The sequence below is a fragment of the Solea senegalensis genome, linkage group LG6 (genome assembly GCF_019176455.1).
Source record: "Solea senegalensis isolate Sse05_10M linkage group LG6, IFAPA_SoseM_1, whole genome shotgun sequence".
Classification (NCBI taxonomy): domain Eukaryota; kingdom Metazoa; phylum Chordata; class Actinopteri; order Pleuronectiformes; family Soleidae; genus Solea; species Solea senegalensis.
In genome coordinates this window covers 23,654,603-23,678,710 of record NC_058026.1, presented here as the reverse complement: position 1 = coordinate 23,678,710, position 24,108 = coordinate 23,654,603, and the positions used below count along the sequence as shown (strand labels likewise).

General features: G+C 41.6%; 1 protein-coding gene across 9 annotated transcripts in view; it reads left to right on the top strand.

Annotated features, from left to right (window-relative positions):
- The window catches only part of lrba (LPS responsive beige-like anchor protein), a 162,133-nt gene that overhangs the window by 121,778 nt on the left and 16,247 nt on the right, over window positions 1–24,108 (top strand). For all 9 annotated transcript variants that reach the window (XR_006360576.1, XM_044028266.1, XM_044028272.1 and 6 more), the window contains 5 exons: window positions 579–719; window positions 1,930–2,049; window positions 4,165–4,317; window positions 16,340–16,507; window positions 21,620–21,709. Coding sequence is in view for 8 of the 9 variants with exons in the window: in XM_044028266.1 (XP_043884201.1) it covers window positions 579–719; window positions 1,930–2,049; window positions 4,165–4,317; window positions 16,340–16,507; window positions 21,620–21,709 (672 nt within the window). In the remaining variant the exon portion in view is untranslated. The remainder of the gene's footprint in view (window positions 1–578; window positions 720–1,929; window positions 2,050–4,164; window positions 4,318–16,339; window positions 16,508–21,619; window positions 21,710–24,108) is intronic.

Genomic DNA, 24,108 nt, shown 5'->3' with positions numbered 1-24,108 from the left:
ACTAATAAAAATTGAACCAGCCTGAATGTGATCTCTATAAATGAGTATTTAAATAATAGCCAAGTTGCACAGGGTTATTGGTTTTTTGAGAGTGATGGAAAATTAATGCAACTTAACCATTTTCCCTGACTCCTAATAGGCCTGGTGGCCAGTGTATTAGTTTCAGATTAATAAAAGTAGAAATTAAAGGAATCCACAGGCCCAGTTATTGATATTCGTGCTGGGCACTCTTTCATTGGAGGACATTAGTTTTCTCTGACAGGTTACAGCTGCAGGGGCTCTGTTTCACAGCCTCTAAAAAGCACTCTGTGGGCGAGGATTGATCTCTGTCTGAAGGGAAACATCATCTAATATTCATTTGAGATTGCACAAAGGTTACTAGCTTCATTTGCTTTGCCACCATTATGCTGCTAAAAGTGGTCTTTGAATATAGCCACAATAAAATGTGCTATTGCCTCTTGTGGGGGTTTTTTTCCCCCCCTAAACTCACATGTTTGTCACGGCTCACCTTTGTCTCTGTTTTCATGTGAGAAAAATCTATTTAAACCCCCTAATATTGTACATGTTGTCTTCCACAGCCCATTGGTGCGCTGAATCCTAAGAGAGCAGCATTCTTTTCAGACCGGTATGAGTCCTGGGAGGATGATCAGGTACCAAAGTTCCACTATGGCACCCACTACTCCACCGCCAGCTTCACCATGATGTGGCTACTCCGCATTGTAAGTGCACAGCCTTTGGCTTAATCGATTACACTTTGTGTTAAAAGTTTTGGAAAGGTCCACAATTATTGCATTTATTAGCATATTTCAAATTTCAAATTTAGATTTAGATTTTCCGTATAAATGTATATCCTTTTGTTGTGTATTGTCGTCGATTCATTTCGAATAAGACCATGAAACATATCGGACTGAGAGCGTATGCAGATTTTGCAGCAGTGCATATTGTTTTTTATGTATTGTGCACATAATTGATTACACTCCACTCTGTTATCGCAGAATAATAATACAGCAGCAGCAGCAAAAACAATGCAATTAAACGTCGGCCGGCAAGTATTTCTTTTCTGAGAAGAAGAATTATATGAGATTTGATTATCTTTTTTTTCACGGCGCATATTCAGTGTATGTTGCTCACAGCAAAGCTCTCTATCGCTACCTTTGTTGAATGGATGCCATCAATCTTTCCATATTGCACTCCGGGGAGAGGGAGGTTACTAAGTTTCTCCAATGTGCAGTTTTCTGCTGTTATTGTCCCAGTAGCTCACTGTCTCAGCGACTCCCAGAAGAGTTACCTCATTGATCCCTGCACATCATTAGAGGGCTTATTCTAAAGCCTCTTTACCAGAAACCCTTGCTTCTAACTCTCATTTAAAGATCAAACTAGAGAGTAACTGAAAACTACAGTAATTGTAAACCCTCTCTGTGTATTTTTGTTTTAGAGCGCACTCAGTCCTGTTCCTTTGTTTTAAAAGCAGAATTGGAAACACTGTTTAACGTCTTTCACCTATTTTGTTATTTCAGGCTGACTTAATTAGCTATCCATAATTTTAGTCCGTAGCTCTGGCCAGCTTATTGTGTCCATGTCACTTGTGGGCTGTTATGTCACATCGACAGCTATTGATCTGTTCTAACAAGATTAGACATGATTAGAAATGCATCAGTGGCACATGTGTATTGGCTTTAGTCGCTCACTGGGATCATTGTTATTTCACTTGTTCATTTTTTGGATCCCAGTTAATAGGGTGTGTAAAAAGAATGGATTTGTTTCAGATCTTTTGAGCGTTTTATAGAACAGCGGGCAACACTGACTTTTATTGTATGCTTTTACTGCAGGCCCTAGCCAGGGATTCTATTTTATTTCTATTGTAGCAGCTTAATAGGTGTCAGTGGTTACAGCATCATACTGACCTCAAATATTTATCCTAACCCACAGGAGCCCTTCACCACCTTCTTCCTTAACTTCCAAGGAGGAAAGTTTGACCATGCTGACCGCACCTTCTCTTCAGTGTCACGGGCCTGGAGGAACTGCCAGAGAGACACGTCTGATGTTAAGGTAATCTGAATGGCCAAAGATTTTTTTCCTTTTCATACGGTTGACTTGTAAGAAGGTTAGGAGTTAGATCAGATTAAGACCTGAGCTCTGCAGGTGAAAAAAACAAAAACAAAAACATCCAGTCTCCACACTGACAAAGAGGAAAAAGAGTTTCAAAAGAGTAATGTTCAGTCACTACCAATCTTTGTCCCATTGCTATGAAAGCTTCCTGGTCTTCTGATCAAAGCGTTAAACTAATCCTCATCTGTCCCAGCTGTCTGTCTCGGATTCAGCCAGCTATAACCTGGACTTGAATCCCTGCCTGTTGGGGCCCAAACCCTGAGCTCTTGGAGCTGTTGGAGCTGCCCTGTAACAGCGCAGGTCATTCTCATACTGAGGGCCCTCGGAACCCCCAGCGTACGCTTTAACTGCTCTCTTAAAACATTTACAACTACAGTCAGACATTCTCTGTCAAAGCTGGGTTTTGCTTGGTCTTTTGGCACTGGGTCACTGGATGGGGCGGTGGTGTTGGGGGCTTTTGACGCTTGATTGCGTTTACCACCCCCCACATCCCACCGATAAAACATATGGATTGTGTTACAGCGTAGCTGGCCAATGCTTGATTACGAAAGCCCAACAACAGCTCTCGTTTGCTCTCTCAGTCTCTACCTGTCAGTGTGGATCAAACTGTGAGAGCTCAACTCCAGATCAAAACAAAGGGAAATCTGGACTCTATCACTTTGTTTCCATGTTCACTTTGAATTTTTAGCATATTTTTGAATGAAAGTCCATCGACTTTATCCACTCGGACGAACACATTCATGTTCTAGCAAAAGAGGAATTAGAAACTAGATGTATCAATTGAGTATGCTAAGTACCCCATTTAGCTTTAGCACTGGAGTCATTGATAGCAACTCTGTCCCTGCCAGAGGGCAAAAAGCCCCAGTGTTTTCATACCTCGCTGGTAAAGAAGAGGTGATAATAGCTTACAACACCCAGATTCAATGTGTCTCTAGCCTGGGTGACGCTAGCATGACCCCCATTCCCCAATCCCCTGACCCCCAGCCTCAGCCCAAAGGCATCAGAGGGGGGAGAGAGGAGAGAATAGGGTTTAGAGATAGCAACAGTGGAAGTGTAGCAGGGAGCCCAGAGGCCAGAGCCCCTTCCAGTGACCCATGACAGGACAGGATTGGGGATCAGAGGGGCTGGCCTCTGACCAGGCCAGAGCACAGGGGCCACTGCACATAATAGTCCATGCAAGGAAGGCTTGAGTCTTGGGGAGTAACGTCCTCAATGTTTTGTTGGTGTGTGTGTGTGTGTGTGGAGGGGGGTGTACTTGCATACATGCGTCCTGCAGTCAAATTTACAGCAGGCAACAGCCAGCTAACCTGGGTGAGCTGGAGGCCTCGTTAAGAGATTGACCTTTGGTTTGAGGTCAGGTTTTGTGGAGTGAGGAGATTTCAAAAGTGAGGAAGTGCTGTGTTGTTTTAGGCTTATGTGTTTGCTTGCTCGTTTGATTGGATGTTTTCGCCCCATTGATGAAAAGTGGGTGTAATCTGATAAGCACACAAGTAATTGTTTGTGTAATTAGTTTTTGTATTTTTGTTAGGGGTAATGTTGCACATTTTAGTTGTGGTTTAGTTGTGTTGCCACGCTGTCAGCCGCGCTGTTGACCTGAGGGAGTGCGGTGTGTCGGCTCTGATGTCAGACTGTCGGCGTGTTCGTATGTCTTTGTCAGACATGATTTGTTTACAGACAACACGACCAACACTTCAAGACCAAACAAAAAAGTAACTGAAGTTGGAGGCTTTGATGGGTGAACAGAGACAAGCAGTCAGAAATACAGTTCACATTAATAACAGAAAAAAAACTCCACCGTCTGGCTGCTTTAGAAGACACAGAGTCATTTGTAAATAATTTATGAGCTGGATTTATTCAGCGACAGGCCCCCGCTCTTTCTTTTACTTGGACGTATTATTCCCTCTTCAGTCATTCCTGATGCTTTTACGTATTCAGATTTTACCATTTACTGAGCTACTGTTGTTTCAAAAAAAAAAATATCCAAAGTGTCAGTTATTTGCAGTGATGTGTTTTAATGTTTTAATTTAAAATGTCCTCTGTGTTGCGTCCACGCAGGAGCTGATCCCAGAGTTCTACTACCTTCCTGAGATGTTTGTCAATGCCAACAGTTACAACCTGGGGGTGATGGACGACAGCACCAGGGTCTCTGACGTGGAGCTGCCGCCCTGGGCCAAGAGCCCGGAGGATTTTGTTCGAATCAATCGCCTGGTAAGATGAACTCCGAGTATATAGAGAATGATGCCGGCGTAATGAGCGAGCGGAACACCCAGATTAAGGCCGCTGAAAAGTGTTTACCGGGCCAAGCAGAGCGATGTGCGTACACTTCTGGAAAAAACGTCAGTACCGTATAAATGCGTGCATTTCTGTGTATGACTTTTCATAACAGAACCCAGACCAGTGAGGTCTTGTCAGAGGTTTCTGCCTCTCCTTGTACTTGCTTAGCTGGAAATTCTAATTCAAAGAGACAGTGTTATTTCCTGACCGTCTCACAGTTCTTCCTGTTACCTGAGCCCCCCGCTTCTCCGACATCCCTCGGCTCCCAGATTGATGTCTCGCCCTAGAGATCCAACATCACCTCACCTTCTCTCCGATTCCGACTCGCCATCCCTCTGTCTCTGCTCTTGCTCTGGCCGCATGCGTCTGGTGCGTGTTTCGTGTGTGCAATTGCAAATACGTTGATGCAGTGTCCTGTTTCTGATCTCTCCTTCCTGCCTGCTCAGCCCAAGCAGAAGTATTCTGTGTATACGCGTGTCGGATGTTGTCAGATTTGCTGTCATATTCCCATTGTAGATGTTCTCTCCTCTTCCACACACTCGCGCACGCACGCGTCAGTGTTACGTCGTTTTAAATATTTATTGTCCTAGCCCTGGAGATTTGCAGTTTCGCATTCTCTCACGATCCACGTTCCCTTTCGGCTAATTTGTTTTTCATTTAAACACGGACATCGTGTCCTGTGTGATGTGTGCCTGCAGTAGTAATGGGTGCTGATGAGACTGGCTGTGCTCTGTGACCTGTGTAGTCTTGTGGTGGGCTCTGTTAACCAGCCTGCTGATATGACCAGGCCCCTATCATTAATCACTTACCTCTCTCTCTGTGGCTGTCAGCATGGTCTAGGCCAAAGTGGATGTCGTGTGGAAAGCTTTTTATGGTGGTGGTGGTGGTTTCCACAGTCCTATCCACGACTGGGTAGACTATTTTTTTTATCATCTTGCATAGAAACCTGGAGACATCGAGTCATTGAGTGCACAATTAATGTATTTATGTAAACGAGTTATTATCAGCAGCTTTTCTCAGTTTTTAAATGTTAAATAAATTTGTACTTAAGATCAAACAAAACGAGTCATTTGAAGAAATGGCTTTTAGCTTCAGAGCATGTGACATTTAATAGACTCAAATGGTTAATTACTAATTCAGAATGATTTACTGACGATGACAACAATTATTAATGTGTTCACTCACTTTAAATACATATGCCTTATTTATCACACTAACATTTTGTATAGACTTGTATATATTTGTATAAAAGTCACTTTAAAAAAAGAAAAATCATGTACTGCAGGTGTAATTTGGACTTATCATTATGTTCTATACAGTAATGGGCTCTCTGCCCATTACTGTAGTCAGCCTGATTGTTTTTACCTCTACTGTGTGTTAGCAATTAGAGATATCGATCAAACATGCAGCCCAACAGGCAGGTAAATGTTCACAGAACCATAACAAGCTCAGTAAAAGGAGCTTTTTTACATATTCACCAACCACTGTCCCCTCTGAGAGTCTTTTATCAGAAAGAATAATCATGGATAAATCATTTGTTTAGCAAAAGTTTCAAATATTTAACAAATGCAATGATTGAAATTTTAAAAAAGTAATAATAATAATAATAGCTGACATATTTTCTGCTGCTGAAAATAGTCATTAGCTGCAGTGTTGTGCGGTTTCATGGCCCGGTCGTACAGTACTACAGATCATACACAGACAGAATGGGAAGGACAGAGTAAAGGAGGGTGGACAAGAAGAATAAAGGGAAGAATGGGCCGAGGACAAGGTAGAGGGAGCGATGTGTGGGTGGACAGGTCTCTGGTCATGACAGATAGCTGGCATTAGAGGGTGTCAGCTGGCAACTGTGGTACTGTCGAGAGAGAGATGAGCACGGTGACGAGGAGAGGAAGAGTGAAGGAGTTAATGGGCTGTTTGGCTCTCTTTAGCATGTCTACTGCTAATGGGCTCACAACACAAGGCTAGACAGCAGGAGAGAACACACAAACATATGCAGATGCGCACATGGTACGAACACACACACACACACACACACGTGCCTGCTGTCTCCACTCTGGTTATGAGCCCTAGATGATTAACAGCTAATTAGGCCCCAATCTGGAAAGGCCATTAAAAGCCTCTCACAGTAAAGGATTGTGCCGCTGTGCAAATGGCAGCTCGTTTTTGTGGTTGGGAGTGAGAGTTGCTTGGTCGGATGTCGGTCGACAAACACTACATCAGAGCGTATCCTGGTTTGTGTTGCTCTGCTGCTGGAAGTGTCATTGTTTTAGGTGCTTAGGAACGGTTGTGTGGCGAGACTCACTAGAGACAAAGCTGCTCAGCGTCTGAACCCAGGCGTGAACACTAACTATACCGAAGTGCTTACAGTACACTTAAATGCTTGCGTGTAAAGGCGCACTCCCTTTTTCTCGGTCCATCAAACACCCATACACACATAAACGCTGACACACCAGGGTCTTGAGGCGGCATGCCACAGAGATCAGGGGCTGCGTGTTGTTTTTACCAGGAGGTCGAGGGAGAGGTTAAGAACTTGATCCCTCCTCTGCCAGATAACTACATGTCTCTGGGCACTGTCAGCCTCTCTGACATTCCGCTCTATATGACCACAAGTCACCTCTGTGAGCTGCTAACCATTTGCACAGTACCAGGTGATTGTGTACGTGCGTATTCATGCACGTTCGTGCGCACATCCGTGTTTACCAGCGCTGTCATCTGCCCATGCTTCACCGAAGATAGTGATCTGTAGCAGCCTGAGCTACAGTCTGCTCTAGTAGCCGCGTCTTACTGTCTAATGGTAGACTGAGCTAAACAATACTGACTTTCAGAGGCTGGGATTTAAAGACACAGTAGGTATGCTCGGGGTCTCTCATTCAAAACAAAAAAAAAACTAGTTCAATCAAATCACTGAGCCGTGTGGGGTCATGAGAATTGTTCTTCTGCTGAAGCGCTCATGCTTTACAAACAGCAACGAGTAGTTGTGACAAATAACACACAATCAAATAAAATAAAATAAAAACTAGACAACATACTGGCTAATGGTAATCAGAATATTTCCTATTTTCAATAGGTTGAAATTTCATAGATGTTTTGCCCTGTTAGTAATAACAGAGGTAAGGCGGATGATGTCCAGACAAAAAAAATGGTCTGTTACCATGAATAAAAAAACAGATTTCTATGGAATTAGCACTTTGTTAAATGATCTAATTGTTTTATTATAATATTATAGTTATTTATTTGAAATGTAAAACCAAGATTCAGATATTTTTGATTATCAATATGAAGTATTTAATATTGGATCTAGTTTAAAAGTAGATTTTTGTGGAGATATTGTTGTATCACATTTTTTTCCACTTGCGTCACAGACTCATTTTCAACTTTCGTTCAACTGTCCGTCTGATCTCTCTGAGCCCATTTGCTGCTTCACATTCATGTTTGGTTCCTTTCAGTCATCTGCGTGCTTGTAGTGCCGCTGACAGACTTGTAAACCACACACATGGGAGAGACGGGCAGCACATTACTTTCAGCCTTTTCCCCTTATAAAACATCTACTCACTCAAAGCAGTGACAGAGACATCAGCTCAACTGCCCTCACAGAAGCTCAGAGAGACTTTCCTCGTGAAGAATGGGCAGACCCAACTGAGTGATAGGTCTGAATTTGATACTGAGAAGGTTGACCACCTGTCACTGCCCTATGTGGTAAACCCTCAGTGTAAGTAACCTTGACAACTCTATTAAACTGACATTACAAGCCCGATTTCAAAATCTCTAAATGTCACTGCTAACCCTTCAGAGCAGTTTTATTATGAAGTAGCTTTTTAATTGTACGTTTAAAGTGGTACAGTTCCGCTAACTACAATGACCTTGATATGTGATCTTGAAGGTTTTGTCCAAGCACCTCTTCATCCCCAAAATATGAATATTAGATCATTGAATGTTAGGTTGAACATTGCAAAATCCTCATAGTTCCTGGTACCACGTTGCAAGTTTTAGGACATAAATTTAACAGCTAGCCAAGCAAGGAACTTGAATCGGGTGCCTGTATTCCAACTCCAAGCCAATCCAACTTTTTATAAAGCACTTCAACTACAACTGAAACAAAGTGCTGTACAACAGAGATAAATAAGATAAATAAAATATGACATCATAGACCTAGACGACAAACAATAAAACTTACAATAAAAAGATAAAAACCCATGTCTCATCCTGAGTTGAAAGACAAAGAGTAAAAATTGACAGTGAAGGGGCGTGTCTAACACGTATTGTATATAAGGGCTTTGTGCTTTTTTTTTTCTAGTGTTGTTTTGTGTTTCTTCTCTTCCACCCTCCAGTGGTCAGCCACTGCAGCTTTAAATAATAATGGAATCTCACATATCTTCTAAAATGGTGATTTGTTATCATATAGCGGCTCACATTTGTCCTTCCAGCTGTTTTCAAACTGGCCTCAGTGATTTTGCCGGCAGAGGTTAACGTCTGTGAGGCTGTTCAAGCGCTAACAGACAAACGCCATATCCATCGGAGCCTCCGACCCTCGCATACTCACTCTATCGCTCCCCTTTGAATGTCTTTCTCTGGAGTTTGTCACTTTAATTTGTTGACAGCTCTTCACACTTACAAACACTCTGTCATCATGGCATCACGGTGTCCAGTATCCTACCAGGTTATGATGCATGTGAAGGTCAGATGTTTTACATGCTAATCTTGCCGTGATGATGATGATGATGATATTATTATTATTATTATAAGAGTGAGTTCTGTGACCAATCTATAAAAATAATTTATATGTGTCACTATGCAGAACTGTCCCTGTATTTGAAATGTGAAGGAGAGCATGGTACAGGAGATGAAAGCATGTCCCACGTTTCTTTCCCACAGCCAGACATGATAGCTCTCCAGCTCTCGACCACCAGCTACACAAAGTCAAAGATCATCGCTGTTTACATTCACCTCTCATCCACACTGCACTCTCTGATCAGACGCCCATGGGACATACATAATACCATTCCCACCAGCCTCCACGTCTTATTCTCACAGGAACCCCACAGGAATTCATGTGTGAGCTGAGGTACACCACTGCAAGGACCAGTCACTAACCACTAAGATACACTTATGCACTTGTGAATGACTGAGTGAGTGAAAACCTTAATGTCGTCCAGCCCAGCGTGGCTTCATGTAACAGGACACAGTTTACCATGTTAGCCTAGTGCTAATCTATTCCCCTGGTGTCTCCACTGAAAGCCTTGTTGTTGGATGGGAACTAGCACGTGGGGTGAGTTGGGGTGGTGGTGGGGTTATCTGGCTAATGTCAGGCAGCGCTCACTGTAGGAGTATTGTCATGCATAAGGGCAGACATGTTTACTGTGTGCTCAGTGTTTTACGAGCTATCCCTCCCTTCTTCTGCGCCTCCCCCTCTTCCCCTTCTCTCCGTCCTCTTCTTCAGTGACGTAATGAAGGAGAGCGATGAGAGCCTGAGAAATTGGATGATCTACTGCTGCTGACATACTCACTCACTAATGTTGTCCTTCTCCCCTTCGCTGCACTCCTACATGCTCTCATTTCACTTCTGCCAAAGTCTACTGAGATGATTGTTTTGCAACATACGCTGATTTCCCGCTCCTTCTCTCCAGAACTTTGAGAGATGCCAAAGTTGGCTGGTCTTCCACTTGGGTTCTGACAGAAATCTCCTTCCAAACTGTTCTAGCTTATAGAGCCTCGTGTTGATGACTACAGCTTTCTATTGCAGCTGAAGACATTTGTACAAATGTAACAAGCTTGTAGAGCTTTTGTAATCTTCAATGCCACCATCATACAGTGTTTATTTATGAGGATCTTCTTCCTGAGGTTTAACACAAAGACAGAATAAGAAAGAAACAAAAGGTCATGACAGTTTCTATGTCCAGTGCTTTCCCTCATACACATTTGCCATTCATGGGCTTTCACTGTGGAGTTGAGGAGCTCTGTTATCCACTGCCACCCCTCAAACTTTGGTTGAGTCATGTTATTATGATCAATTGTTAATTAAGTAGGTTGTTTAATAACTGATATCTTCATCCCATTGTATTCATTTGATGATAAAGTGTGTTACTGTTGTTTTCTTTAATAGGTTTGCCTTTAAAAGAGAGGAAAAGGCCAACACACACATGCAGTATTCTTGTCTTTTGACATAATACATGCCCTAAATGCAAAACTCTAACCAAACCTCACCAAGTCTGAAGTTATCTCGTTGCATTTAGAGAACACGTTAAAATAAAATACCCAAACTATAAGACATTTTTTTTACACTATTGTGAACTTTCAGACAAGTTTCCACTCACACTATCTACAATGAGGAGGGATCAGCCTAGTCATTCATCCTAATCACCTCCCCGCCACATACTGTTGAAAAGAGAGACCGTTCAGTCCTTCAGCCAACTCTATAATCATCTGAGACAACAATGTTCCTCTCAACAGCTTTTCAAATAGTCCCTCATTCAGCCTGCTCCCAAGTCTTCCTCAGTCGCCCTGTGTTTAATCAGCTCTGACCTGCTGACTCGGCTTTTGCTCACGCGCTCTAGCTGTGGAAGTGACTTATGGGCGTCAGATTGCAGGTGGACAGTAGAACAGAGATAATGGATGACACAAATCAGATTATTTTTATTTATTATTTTATTATTTTCTTCTCACTATTTTAAGACAAATTTAAACGTCTATAAAATCCCTTAAATCAGGCTTGATTTGCACTTTAACTTTTTTATTTTTTATTCCGTGTGTTGCATGGCGGTTGTCATGCGCCTAAAAGGAGAAGATGAGAACTACAGTGTGATTGCCGTTTGACTTTAAGTCGGCCCCATTTGCTTCATCCATTTACTTCTCAATCAGTTTTGTTTACTCTATTGTCTGTGCTGTAAATTGGACCACTTAGACCTTTCTCGCAGTCTACACCACGCCATTTGTCTGACTAAGGCTTAATCCACTATGACATGTTTGTTTTGGGGAGATACTTTCCCAATCACTGCTCATTCTGCTTCTTTTCACCCCATAATATGATATTCTTGCTTTTCAAGTGGGCGACGGATCACAGAAAAGATGCAGAGAGAAAGCGGGAAGAGACTCGGGGTTAGAGTTTCGGGTTCCACTTGCCAGCGAGGGCCTTCGTTGACCCGTGGCCAGAACTCTCACAGTTGTGACCTATCTAATTAGTAGAGCATAAAGGAGGAGGGGGTTTGAAGTAACTCACAACCCATATGGGTTTCTCTTGGTGCGTGTGTGTGAATATGAGAATAAAGGAAATGGTTTGTTAGCTGCACGCCTGCACCAAGGCTCTCATTCCTTACATCACCCATCGCTTTTTTCCTTTTTTCCTCCTCCATGTTTGGGGCCCCCTCTCTGCAGGCTGGCTACAGGCTTCCTCTGCCTGCTTCAGAATGACAATCGGCTTCTCATTTACAGCGAGCTAATAAGCCCTTTAATCAGAGTGCTTGTCAACCTTAGGGCAAGCAACTCCAGAGGAGTTGATCTAAAGGATCAGATGACTGGAAGAAAGAACAGGAGGGGAAAGAGGGAGTAGCACTCCGAGTGAGAGAATAAGTAGAAAGGAAAATGAAAAGGAAGAAGAATAGGTAGTCGAAACGAGAGGGGCGCTAAACTTGCATTTGGACCGGGACTGCTTCTGGAAATGCAGATCGGATAACACTTAATACTATATTTAAATAAAATCCACAACGTTGACTATGACTCAACGAACCCTGATTCAACTGCTGCTGCTGCTGCTGCTGCGGCGTTTTGTTCCATGTCAACATGTGTGATGTTTCGCTGCCACACATACTGAGTGTGGTTTTCAGGATGTTTTGATCAGCCTTTACTTAAACAGTCATTTTAGTATACACAGACCTGACAAGTGTTTGCTTTATTCATCCGTAATCGATATAAAGAATAACAGCCGGCTGTTGACAACGCTCAGCATTCAACATGTGCTTTTGGTTACACGCTCACACTATCAGCGACATGTACGCGCAGGCACACGCACCGGCGCTCGCGTGGGTTTTGGCATGCAAATGAGGGGATTGATTTGTTAAGTGACATTTTAACATCCTTACAAACCGTTCTCCTTAAGTCCTTTAAAAGGCTTTTTTTTTTATTTTTAGGACCGGTGAGGGTCGGAGGAAAGCGTTCAGTGTCACCTCGTTAAGGCAGAAGTTAAATCCAGACCGTAAAGCTCACCACAAACCAAAGTGAGGCAGGGACATGTCACTGATGAAGCCCATGCATGTTCTGCAGACCTGTAGCATGGACAGTCACTGAGCAGAGAAAGATCATCATTAAAAGAGAAATTGGTCACATAAAACACGCAAGTACAAAAAGCAAGATGAGGCTAAAGACTAGACAGAGGATCAAGATCAGACATTTTCATTGTTTTTCTCCTCTGAACTCCGAGTAAGCCTTGTTTAATGTCCACCAGCTGGTTAATTGCAATCACTTGGTGTCTCAAATATGGATTTAAGTCCTCAGTCTAGAGTATATCTTTCTTTAAAGCAAAACATATTGATGGACACACAGTTAAAGTGTCTGTCTTTTTTAGTGTTTTTTTCCCTCAGGCTTTTATTTCCCACTCCAGCCACGGATGTTTCAGAGAGGGTACGGTAATCTGAAACTTGCACTCAGACGAGTCATGTTCATTGGGATTTGCAACATATTTATTCAAATAATCTCCACGGTCCCGAAATCTGACATGCGGTCAAAATAAAATCATGATATACATTTGAATGAAATTATAAAATCGTTCTACATAGGAGAATGTTATTGTATGAATTATTGTTGCCACTGGAGTCACAGTACACAACAAAGGGGACTCCCCGTGGTTCAAAGGTATACCCTATCAAATCTGTAACAACAGAAATGTGGGGATTCTACTGACTTCTACCCCCTATCAGCATTTACATAAAGGCATGCTAAATTATTCATTAATTATCAGAGAGTCCCCTGTGGACAGGGACGACACACACACTGGCTGCTAATTGGCCCATCAATAATCCTGCCTGCTCCTCCTGAAGTGGCACTAGATCCCACCTCAGGAATCTGCTATCTGCCCCAACCTTCTGCTCGACCATCTCCACAGTGTGGCGTCACACGAGGAAACATTCCCACACCTGCTCACCTGGCACATGTTAATGTGTTATCAGAACATGCCTATTCTCTGTACTTGACACGTAATACGTTCTCAGCCAGTATCGCATAAACCTGTCAGTTTCTCACATGGAAACTTTGCTTTCGCCACTGATTTTACCTCAACTTCCACACGCGTGCTATTGGGATACCATTAGTTTGCTGTTTTGTCTATATTTGTTCACCTTGTTTGGGAGTAAGATCATTGGTTAGTACTTTTCATTTTTTTATCATGTTAAATGATACTATTTGATTTTAAAAATGGGACGCATGGTTTTCCTTAGGCAATTATTTCTCAAATAGGATAAAATGTTGTATTAATGTACTGTAATTATTTCGACGATGACCACATAAAGGAATACTATTATTCAAATGGAGCCTGTGTGTGTCAGTGATATCCTTTGTTAGATGGAGGTTTACAACACAGGAATTTGTGCAATCAGTTATTTTCTTTCAACAACTTAGATCATCAGAATGTTTCTAATTATTGCACGTTTTCTAAATTTGCAACATTTGGCTGTTGTTTTTTTTCCTCTCTCTCGCTCTAGTTTGACTTTATTCTCATAGGCAGAGGGAGATATTATTAGAATCTTTGAGAATTAATCCTCTGTGGTTAAATTCCTAAACTACTGCTCAGCCTTCTGTTAAACAGATGGTGACAGACCAAACAAAGACGATGATATAGAGTTGTTTTAGACGGCATTTGAACCTTAACTTTTTTAACACACTTATAATGCGTATATACATGGCTTATACAGCCCTTCTTACCCATTTGTTTGCACTCAATAACACGTAATGACAAGGTAAGAACATGGTTTTACATTTTTTTCTAAGTTAATTAAGCATCTATAACAATAGTAATTCTGGTGCCAACACACACACTCACACACATACACTTATTCTGTCTCTCTCCCTTTCCAACATGCACTTGATTTCCATAAAGGCGGGCCTCTGGAGAGGGAGCTGCAATAACATGGCTGTCTTTGTTTCCCCATGCTGATTGACAGTAGATTGCAGTGCACATTAAATGCCCATCAGGCCCAGCTTTAGTTTTAGAAACATGGGAGCAAGGCCTGTCAAAGGTCAGTCGTAGCACATAATGAACTGATCTCTCTCTCACTCACCCACACACACACACACACACACACACACACACACACACAGAATTGGACCCCACTCTACCAATGATTATAGTGGGTAACATACAATGAGTAACAACATGTTATAATGTAACATTAAAGCAGTGTCCCCATGACACTAACTTTTAAACACACTTATGTACCGTACACTGATTGCAAGTTGGATAGACTGACAGACAGTTGTGTTTAATTTCATTTACGGTTCAGCCCTTATCATAAAATGGTGCAAAGTGAGGCACACGGAGACGATATGAAACGGACAAATCTCTCTCCGTCTGCTAATTTTGTCAGATCTACAGCTCTCAGAACAGTGCTTGTGTCTAAGTGGGACATTGTCCAAAATACCAATGTGTGTAATAACCATAAACCTACTGTATACATGGATTAGTTTTACACCTGTGACATGCAAGCTTTATACCAGACTGTTTACAGCAGGACTGGGGATTGCTTGATTCATTTTGATAATTATGCCATTACTGTATATTCTGGGACCTTGTTTTGAGAGTTATCATCTTGGGTTTGAATATTATCAGAAGACGCGATACTCGAGTTTAAACCACTGTTGTGCAATAACTTGAATAGAATTAGACAAATGGCAAAATTATTTTTATTTGTGTATATTTATATTTATATATATATATGTATATGTATATTTATATTTATGTATGTATGTATATATATATATATACATATGCATATATATGTATATATACATATATTTAATTTCATGGTGTTGTGTATGTTTAATACTTACTTTCTTTAAAGCCCTTGCAACAGACTGATATTTATTCATTTTCACTCTTTAGCTTTTCATCAGCTCATATTATGGAATTAGTGACAGCATCAGTATTCAGTAGGTGCTCAAGTTGCAGTGGAAGCATCATCATACCTCACACTGTACGCCGTCTCCTCTTTATAGCTGGGTTTCTTCTCCTGATTGAAAGTTCTAATTAAGAGAATGGGGAGGACTCTGTTGCGGAATGAGCTGTCAGAAAGTCACATTTAAATGAGCGATGCGTGGCTCTCTGCCGTAAAAATTTAAATTATATAAATCGCCATTTAAGTGCAGCACGGGCTAATGTTTTGTCACAAATTAATGTGACACAAGGCAGCAATGACAATCAAGGGCTGCCTCATTCTAATTTGGTCGTGTTTAGAGGGCTTTTGTGAGCCGACAGCTTTACACAAATTAACACAATTGCCTGTTTTTATGAGGAAACCATAAATGTTTTTTCCCTCCTTTGCCAGCTAATGAGGAAGGAAAATGACTTGCACCTCAGCGTTATGGTGATGCAGAGACGTCTGCACAAGAGCAACTTGGTGCTTTATTCCATCCACAACTGACAGTGAAGGGAACAAAGGCAGAAGCTGAAATAGCTCCCCCATGAACTATAATAGTTCTCTAATGTTTCCATGCTCTCATATGATCAGATATGGAATCGCTGTGCTTTTCTGCTCGTTACAGAAATCATTGGCAGATTCTGTCAATAAGAAGGAAATTCTGCTTTCTCCGAGGAATTCGTCTTTCAGAGGAACTGCTGTTCAGTAATGGGATGAGGAATATGTTCGGGGAGTTGCATTTGGTTGGAGTGTGTGTGTGTGTGTGCGCGAATGGTTACGCATCTGTTGATATTTACAATACTGCTATAATCCTCCATCCTCTCCTCCATTAACAGGCTCTGGAGAGTGAGTTTGTGTCCTGCCAGCTCCACCAGTGGATCGATCTGATCTTCGGCTACAAACAGCAGGGACCTGAAGCCACCAGAGCCCTGAATGTCTATTATTATCTGACCTATGAAGGCGCAGTCAACCTCAGCTCCATCACTGATCCAATGCTCAGAGAGGTGAGGCTGCTACATGATACAACACATGTATTTACACGCACATTTTAATACATATTTATGCACCGCACGGCCGATTTAACTCCCTTGGCAGATCATGCTGAGTAAGGGAAAAAATAGCATGTTACAGTAAGTACACTTGAGTGTTGGCATTCTCAAATGGATGCTTAGTCTGACTGTATTATGAATGCATCTGTCCATTGTCTGTATCTGTATTTCAGGGTTTTTCTGAGGCCATTAGCCATGTTAAATTTGCTGTAGAACGGCATGGGAGAGCTAAGCTAACAATCTCGCGGCAAGTATTGCTGAGCAAAGTCTTCGTGTGATACCTCTAAAAGCACTCTACCAAGTGTTCCACTTTAACGCCTTAAAACCTCCTCCCTGCCTTTCATTTATTATTCATTTCACTCTCATTGAACTGCTGCACATAGAAGCTACACGAGTTTGCCTGAAAGCAAGCACAGGAAAACAAAAGGCTGAAAAGAGAGACACAGCCAAACAACTTCACCAATATATAACACAAACCCTGCAAAGGTGTTTATTTACAGGCACTCATCGGGTTTCTATACTTTATTTGCACTTCTTGAATTAAACCTGATGTGCGTAACTTATAAATATAAACATATTTATTTTAAGTAATAATAACAATATAGCTGTGTTAAGATCTTGATGTCAAGATAGAGAAGCAGGCAACAGAAACGGTGCGCTAGTAAAGTGAGAGCTTCGATTATGACTGAATGCGTCCGTGGAAAGTTTCAGAGGTGAATTTTACTGGTCATTCAGCAGTTCTTGTTCTTATCTACCCTTGTGCTGCTGCTGTATACACAAATGCTCCCTCAGTCGGGGCTGATAGTATTGCTTGACAGAGCATTCAAATATTAAATAAAAAACATAACTCACCAAAAGGTATGCACTGAAGATAAAAAACAAACAAACTGGCCCGTTTAAGTCTGTTTACTGTCTCTTGTATCAATATTTCTGTATTTCCTTTGCCTGGCAATTCAATTGATGAGTGCATTGATATTTTTTATGAATAATATAATCAAGCAGATTTTACATTTAAGGTCGTCATAGCATTGTGTTATGGATGGAGATGAGATCCATCATATCAAGAGGCTGAAATGTGTTTTGCCTCCACCATTCTGCTGCCCTTCATGCTCAGTGACTGGAGCATCACGGGCACCAGGGGTAGTTCCTTGATTTATCACCTCATTCACCCTAATTCCCATCCAGATGTGCCTAGATGTGCTTTGGCCTTTAGCCATACACACACACATATATGCAGATTCATTACCAGGGTGCGCCGGTCATTTCCGCACATAGACTGAGCTCATTACCCACTCCACTGGTTGACATACATGCACCACCAAATTAGATCACTGGCACGCCACTGTTTGTGCCAAGCAGTTCCAGTGACCAGGGGATTGATGAATGGATGGCAAATATAGAACAGCATCAGAAACAGGTGCATATGATTCATATTCATATGATCAGTTTATGACTCTATTAATGCATCTGCTGCAAACTAATCTGTATTAAAAGAGGAAGCCAATGTTTATAACTTACATGTATGATCTGTTGAAATGATGCTTTCAAAAATATCATTATTTTAGATTTAGTTAATAAAGTAGCGGTGGTAATTGCACCTCCAACAGATAAGAAATGTTTGTTGTATTCTCCTCCCAGTGTGATGCTGTGCGTCCAATTTACTAGTGTTCGCCCTCAAAAACAGTCTGTCAGGGCTCTTTAATTAGTAAAATAAACCAAAACAGTCTTATCCCTGTGAGCTAAGCCAAGGCTCTCCCTCGTCATGTTTGTGCGGAAGGAAGCATGCCCTGTCTGTGTAGAAGGTGGAAACGGAGTTCCAGGTCTGGGCCTTGTCACAGCCGGGGCGCTGGGGGTGGCTGAGAGCGGCAGGAGCTTAGGGAGCTGAGGGCTTTGGGCTTGAAAGTGTCCCCAGAGTCTGCCATTACTGAGTGACAACCTGAGCTGTGGTCTGGACCAAGCTAGGCCACACTAGGACAGGCCCCAGGGCTGTTCAATGTCAGGGGGATGGGTCCCAGACATATGTGTGTGTGTGTGTGTATGTTTGGTCAGAAAAGCCCAGATTGAGGCGGAGGTTTCCGTATTCCTGTTTGGCTGATTTTACATTCCTGCCACACTGTTAAGCAGCCATTATTGCCGACCCACCGCAACCTCACACACACAGACTGTGGAGATGTGTGCGGATCATACCTTGATATGTTTGTACATACACATTCTGTATACATGCATTCATTGGTGTGTGTATTCCTTTGTATATTTATGTGTGCTCATCAGCATGAAAGCACATGGCTGTATGTTTATGTGTGCACTGCTGTCCTGGGAGAGAGTTTGGGTATATCTCAGCACAGATTAGGGAATGCTGTGGAGACCGCTGCTATGTTTTTCAAAACCATGATTACTTCCTGTCCTGCCTCCGCCGCATGTCAAAACTCACCCCCTCTCTCTCAGAGAACTGTGTGTGTGTGTGTGTGTGTGTGCAGACTAATGTATGTGTTGTGTGTATGCGCTGTGCAAGGCAGGCATGGACATCTGTGTTGCTTCTCAGTGTATAAAGAGAAACACGCCTTGTGTTGCCTTCTCTGAGTTGTACAGGGCTTCCCCTCTTTCACATGTGATTATGGAAAACCCTGCAGCCTCTCATACAAGTAACAAAACACAGAGCTGCGTCTGAATTGTATAGTGTGTGCGTAATTCGGCAGAAGACGGGGAAATATGCCCACACGAGTGAACCTGTTTTGACACTGAGCCAGAGTCACTCACCAAGCACTAAAACCACTGAATTATTTTCTTTGGACAAAATCTCCCCCCCCCACACACACACACACACACACTATATTTCATAACGTTTCTTGGATATTTTAAACTGAGGAAACATAGAATGTGTCAGAAACACAGTGCAGTGGTACTTCTTATTGTTCCGTTCATGGAGCCAGTGTTGTTGGGTCTGATTTGCATTAAAACAGCCATGTTATACACGGTCATCCGTCTTGTCGAGTAGCTTAATAAATCAAAGGGCAGGTTGGTGTCTCAGCCATTTAAATGTATAGAATATAGAAAAGCTTCATCAGACATGGGCCAGCACCCCCAAAAGACATTGGCCTTGTGAATGGCCCTTCGTATAATCACCTGAGCATCGCATTGGCATACAGGGAGAGGACGTGCTGACCTAGACTCAGCCACTCTCCGACGTTCCACAGCCTCATAAATGTCAGCGCTGAACTTAATGAAGATAGGTGGAGTGGCGTTGAGGAGTCTCTTCTACACATTAGCCAAAGCAAAATGCTCTCGTCTGCCTACAGAGCAGAGCCGAGGCACTTTGACCTTGAATCATACACTTGTGTCCTTTCACCTATACAAACCATCTGTGAAGCAATGTCATGATTAGTGTTTTGGACTTCATCATTATGTTAAACTGTTAAATCCCCTCTTACACGCCAGTGTTACGATGGAAGCATCTATGACTTGCATGTTTTCAGATCAGCGTAAAGTGCTAAAATTCTACTCTGTGAGCCACAGATTCTTCTCATAAGCTGCTTACTTTAAACATTTCAAATCTGTTGAGCCAGCACCAAAGCGCACATGTTGCTTAATACCGTACATATTTTTGTTTTACATTATTGATTTGATTTCTGTTCTATCCTCATAATGTTTTAACCTAGCACGTGTTTTTATTCGTTAGATGAGCCAGTGATAAATATACACAATCTGGTACTTTGAGAAGTACCCAAGTACTAGTTTCAGCTTACTGTTTGGCTTGCAAAAAGCTAAACGTGTGTAAAATAGATAAGAATGTGATCCGTGGTGTGTTTTCGACCCCTCACGATCAGACAGTTAAGATCTCTCCCTCTCTTCACGTCACAGGTCTCTGGTTATTTTCAGACAATCGTTATGAGCAGACTCACTTCCCAACCTTTTTCTCATGGAAATACCATATGCAGGCCTCAACCATGAGCTCATTCTCACAGGCCCGGCCAAGTCGGCCTCAAACGTCTCAGCATACACACACAAGCTGTCACTCCCCCACAGCCAGTCACAGTGCACACCAACATACTGACAGGCCTGTCATAATTCTGTGTTGGTCATTTTCTCTCTGTCTGTCCATTTCTAAAACATCTATCAGACTGAATCAGTTCCACATGATAATTGTCTTACTCGGGATATATGATGCCTTTTTTAAATGTTTAATGTTTTAATAATAATTACACAGTTAATATTTGTCTTAATCTTTTCAGATTGTATAGTGTCTGGCCTAAGTTTTGAGCATCCTTCCTTTCTATGTCATTAACATGTTATTGAAATTAATTATAGTATTGCTGTAACAATTAGTTTCTTGATTTATCAGTTTTACAACACTAATGTTAACTTTAAAACTTTTTTTTTTCCCCCATTATCTTAAATGGTAAAAATGTTTCAGGGATTCATTTTACTATTATTATCAATTTAAGTTTGAATATTTTGAAGGGTTCAACAATTCGGTTATGGGGAATTGAAATGTCCTACTTTTTGATCATTGGTTCTTCAGAAAACGTGTTTCATGCAGTCTAAAATAACAATATGACAGGGTAGAGAATTGGGATCTATTGCCTAAGCCCCATGCGTCTGTGTGGGTGTGTTCAATCCCGTGCTTGTTGGCCTGACAGTGAGCTGTGTGATGATGTCCAGGAGCTGCTCGGCCGGCGTCTGCTCTGACATTTATGGTCCTATACCTCTTCATTAACACCAGCTAACCAGCCTACAAGCCTGCCTGTCCCAGTCCTCGTCTTAGTGTGGCTGTGGAGGATAAATTGGTGCACATGTGTGTGTGAGAGACGGAGAAAAAGTATGTTTATATGTGCATGTGTGGGTTTTTTTTTCCCTCTCTCGCTTAATGGCTTTTGCATTCATCTTTGATTTCTTTATTGTTCTTGAACACAGTACTGTTTGGGTCGGTGTAGCATTTATCAGAATTTAATTTCGATATGTCCACTGAGTCTGATGTGTACTTTTACGTTACATAAAATAAAATAAAATAAAAGCTAATGTGACCTTTCTTTGTATTTGTTTCCTCCTTTCCCTCTTTTTACCCCTCAGGCTGTGGAATCTCAAATCAGGAGTTTTGGACAGACGCCCTGCCAGTTGCTCATCGAGCCACACCCACCCCGAAGCTCGGCCATGCAAGTGGTGAGTGTTGTGTACACACAAACATGCAATATTACGAAATATTATCATAGGAAACACTGTGTTTATAATATTTCAGTCTGGAAATACCAAGGTGAATTTGTAGCTAAAGGAGTTGCCTACTGTCTGAGCTGATGTTGGCACTCGTTTGCTTCTCATGAGTCTTAATATTCTGCTTCATTCTTTTCATCGACCACTCGTCTTCTCCTTGTTCGTCTACAATTGTGGGAAAATAAAGTCCTGGGTTTAAAAGCATCTCCTCTCTCATCATTAGTGAGGTGTGTGTGAGAAAGAGAAAGATCACAAGCAGCAGTCGTGTGTGTTTAGTAGACGGTTTTCTGGAAACCTGGGTCTGAGCCAGATTTTCCACCTGAGCTGGAATCAGAGATCAGTAAAGGAGACCAATGAACAGCAGTCCTGAAGTGACGGCTTTTTAAGGGCCAAGAGGTGCAGTCTGTGTGCCTGCCTGTGATGGACCAAGGCCCCATGAGTCCCTATTAGTGTGGTGTCCCTGTGGCGCTGACAGCTGGCTGCAGACCACCACCCAGCTCACACATGTACACACAGACACAAGCTCAGGCTGATGCTTTAAAGTTACTTTTCACTTAGTGTATAGTAAGTGAAAAGTAATAATAGTAGTATTTTTTAAACACAAACATTTAAACACATTTCTGAGGCCTGCAGCAGGAGCTCCATGTGTATATCCATATATATCCCTTCGACACACCCCCGTCTCTTTGCTCTTAAATGTTCTCGCTCTTTACTTTCTCTCCATCGTGCCACACATGAGCGTGTTGTCAGTGTGTCGGCATCTGCCCGTGCCGGTGGTAATGATACTGTCAGTATGTCTGGTTACCTGTCAGACGCACTGGATTTACTCATGTCTTCTCCTGGTGTTAAACACTGATGTTCCTCCTCTTTTCATGGAAGGAGGAAAATGGCTCTGTGTTAGAGCCGCTTAGTACAAACACTCTGTCTAATCAGAGGAATCCGTCTGATAGGTCAATGGAATAACTTATTGAGGAGTTTAAAGCAACTCATGTAGTTTTCATGAGTAATAAATCCTCGTTTAACGCACTTATAAGAGATATATTTATATCTTTTATATTACTGTAAATTCAATAAACAGCCTAAAAAACAGTCACACACTTTAATATTTTTTTTATCTTGCCTATGGCATGTGTCAGCTGGAATATTGTTTCAACCAGTTCATGCAATGTCACAACAGTTGATAGTTGCATTTCTGCATGGAGACTTTCCAGGGGGGGCGCGAGTTCTGTTTTTTTTTTTAAGTCCTAACTAGTAGCTAAAGTTTAGCAGGCAGAATTTTTGGTCTCACTGTGACCCGTACTCATTTAAGTGACGTACCACAACAAAATATACACCGGTGACAAGGTTTGGATAATAGAGAAGTTTCTGACAAACTAACAGCAAGTCAATGTCAGCTGAACGGAACAATGATTCACGATGACCAAAACCCAAGATGAGAAAATGCCACCAAAGACCTCTCTGTGTGTTGTGTCTCAAACAACAAAAAAAAGTTTGAGAACCACAGGGTTAAGGTCTGGACTAGGGTTGCAAATGGATTAATTATTTAAATGGAAATGAATGGGAATAAACTGTACATTTTCAAAATTGATTGTTTGGAAATTAACATATTGTAGCATGAGCTTGGCTAAAACAATCAGATTTGATGCAAATACAGTTGAATATCAATTGTAATATTCCACAATATCAGGCACATTGCACACCTGCAGGGCTATTGAGATAAGTTGTAGAAACCTGAACTTTTGAACTTCTGATGATCTTATGAGGTAAACATTTGATTTATGGTGTTTAGGGATGCACAGTATTGGACATTTTGCCAATAACTGATATGCTGGTATATTGGGAGTGCTTGAACAGATAACCAAAACTGCACCCAACTGCAGAGGTCATTTAGTCTTTCATGTTGTGAAATTAAATTATTATTTAGCTTACTCATGTCACAACAGATGTAAATGTTATAAATAAATAGTATATATATACATATATATGTATATGTATATATATATATGATATAATATAATATAATATAATAAAAAAATTGTTGTTTTAGAGGGCGCCAGCATAAAAGTCAAGTAGCAGCCTACTTTGTAGTTTCCCTATGTTGTAGTCTTTAGTCATATCAGCAGATCTTGGTGCGTTTGTGGATATCCGATAGATTTTAAAGCCAATATTTGCAGATAAGGATGTTGTGCATCCCTAATGGTGTTATTATCCTAGTAGTCCTTAGTCGTAACTACAAAATCTAAATGTAATACATTAGCTAACTAGCTGGTAAACCAGATATGCTAAATGTAAGCTAGCTAGGTCCATTTAATTTAAGAGGCTAGCTTATCATGGTGCTAGCTGCCTCGCGT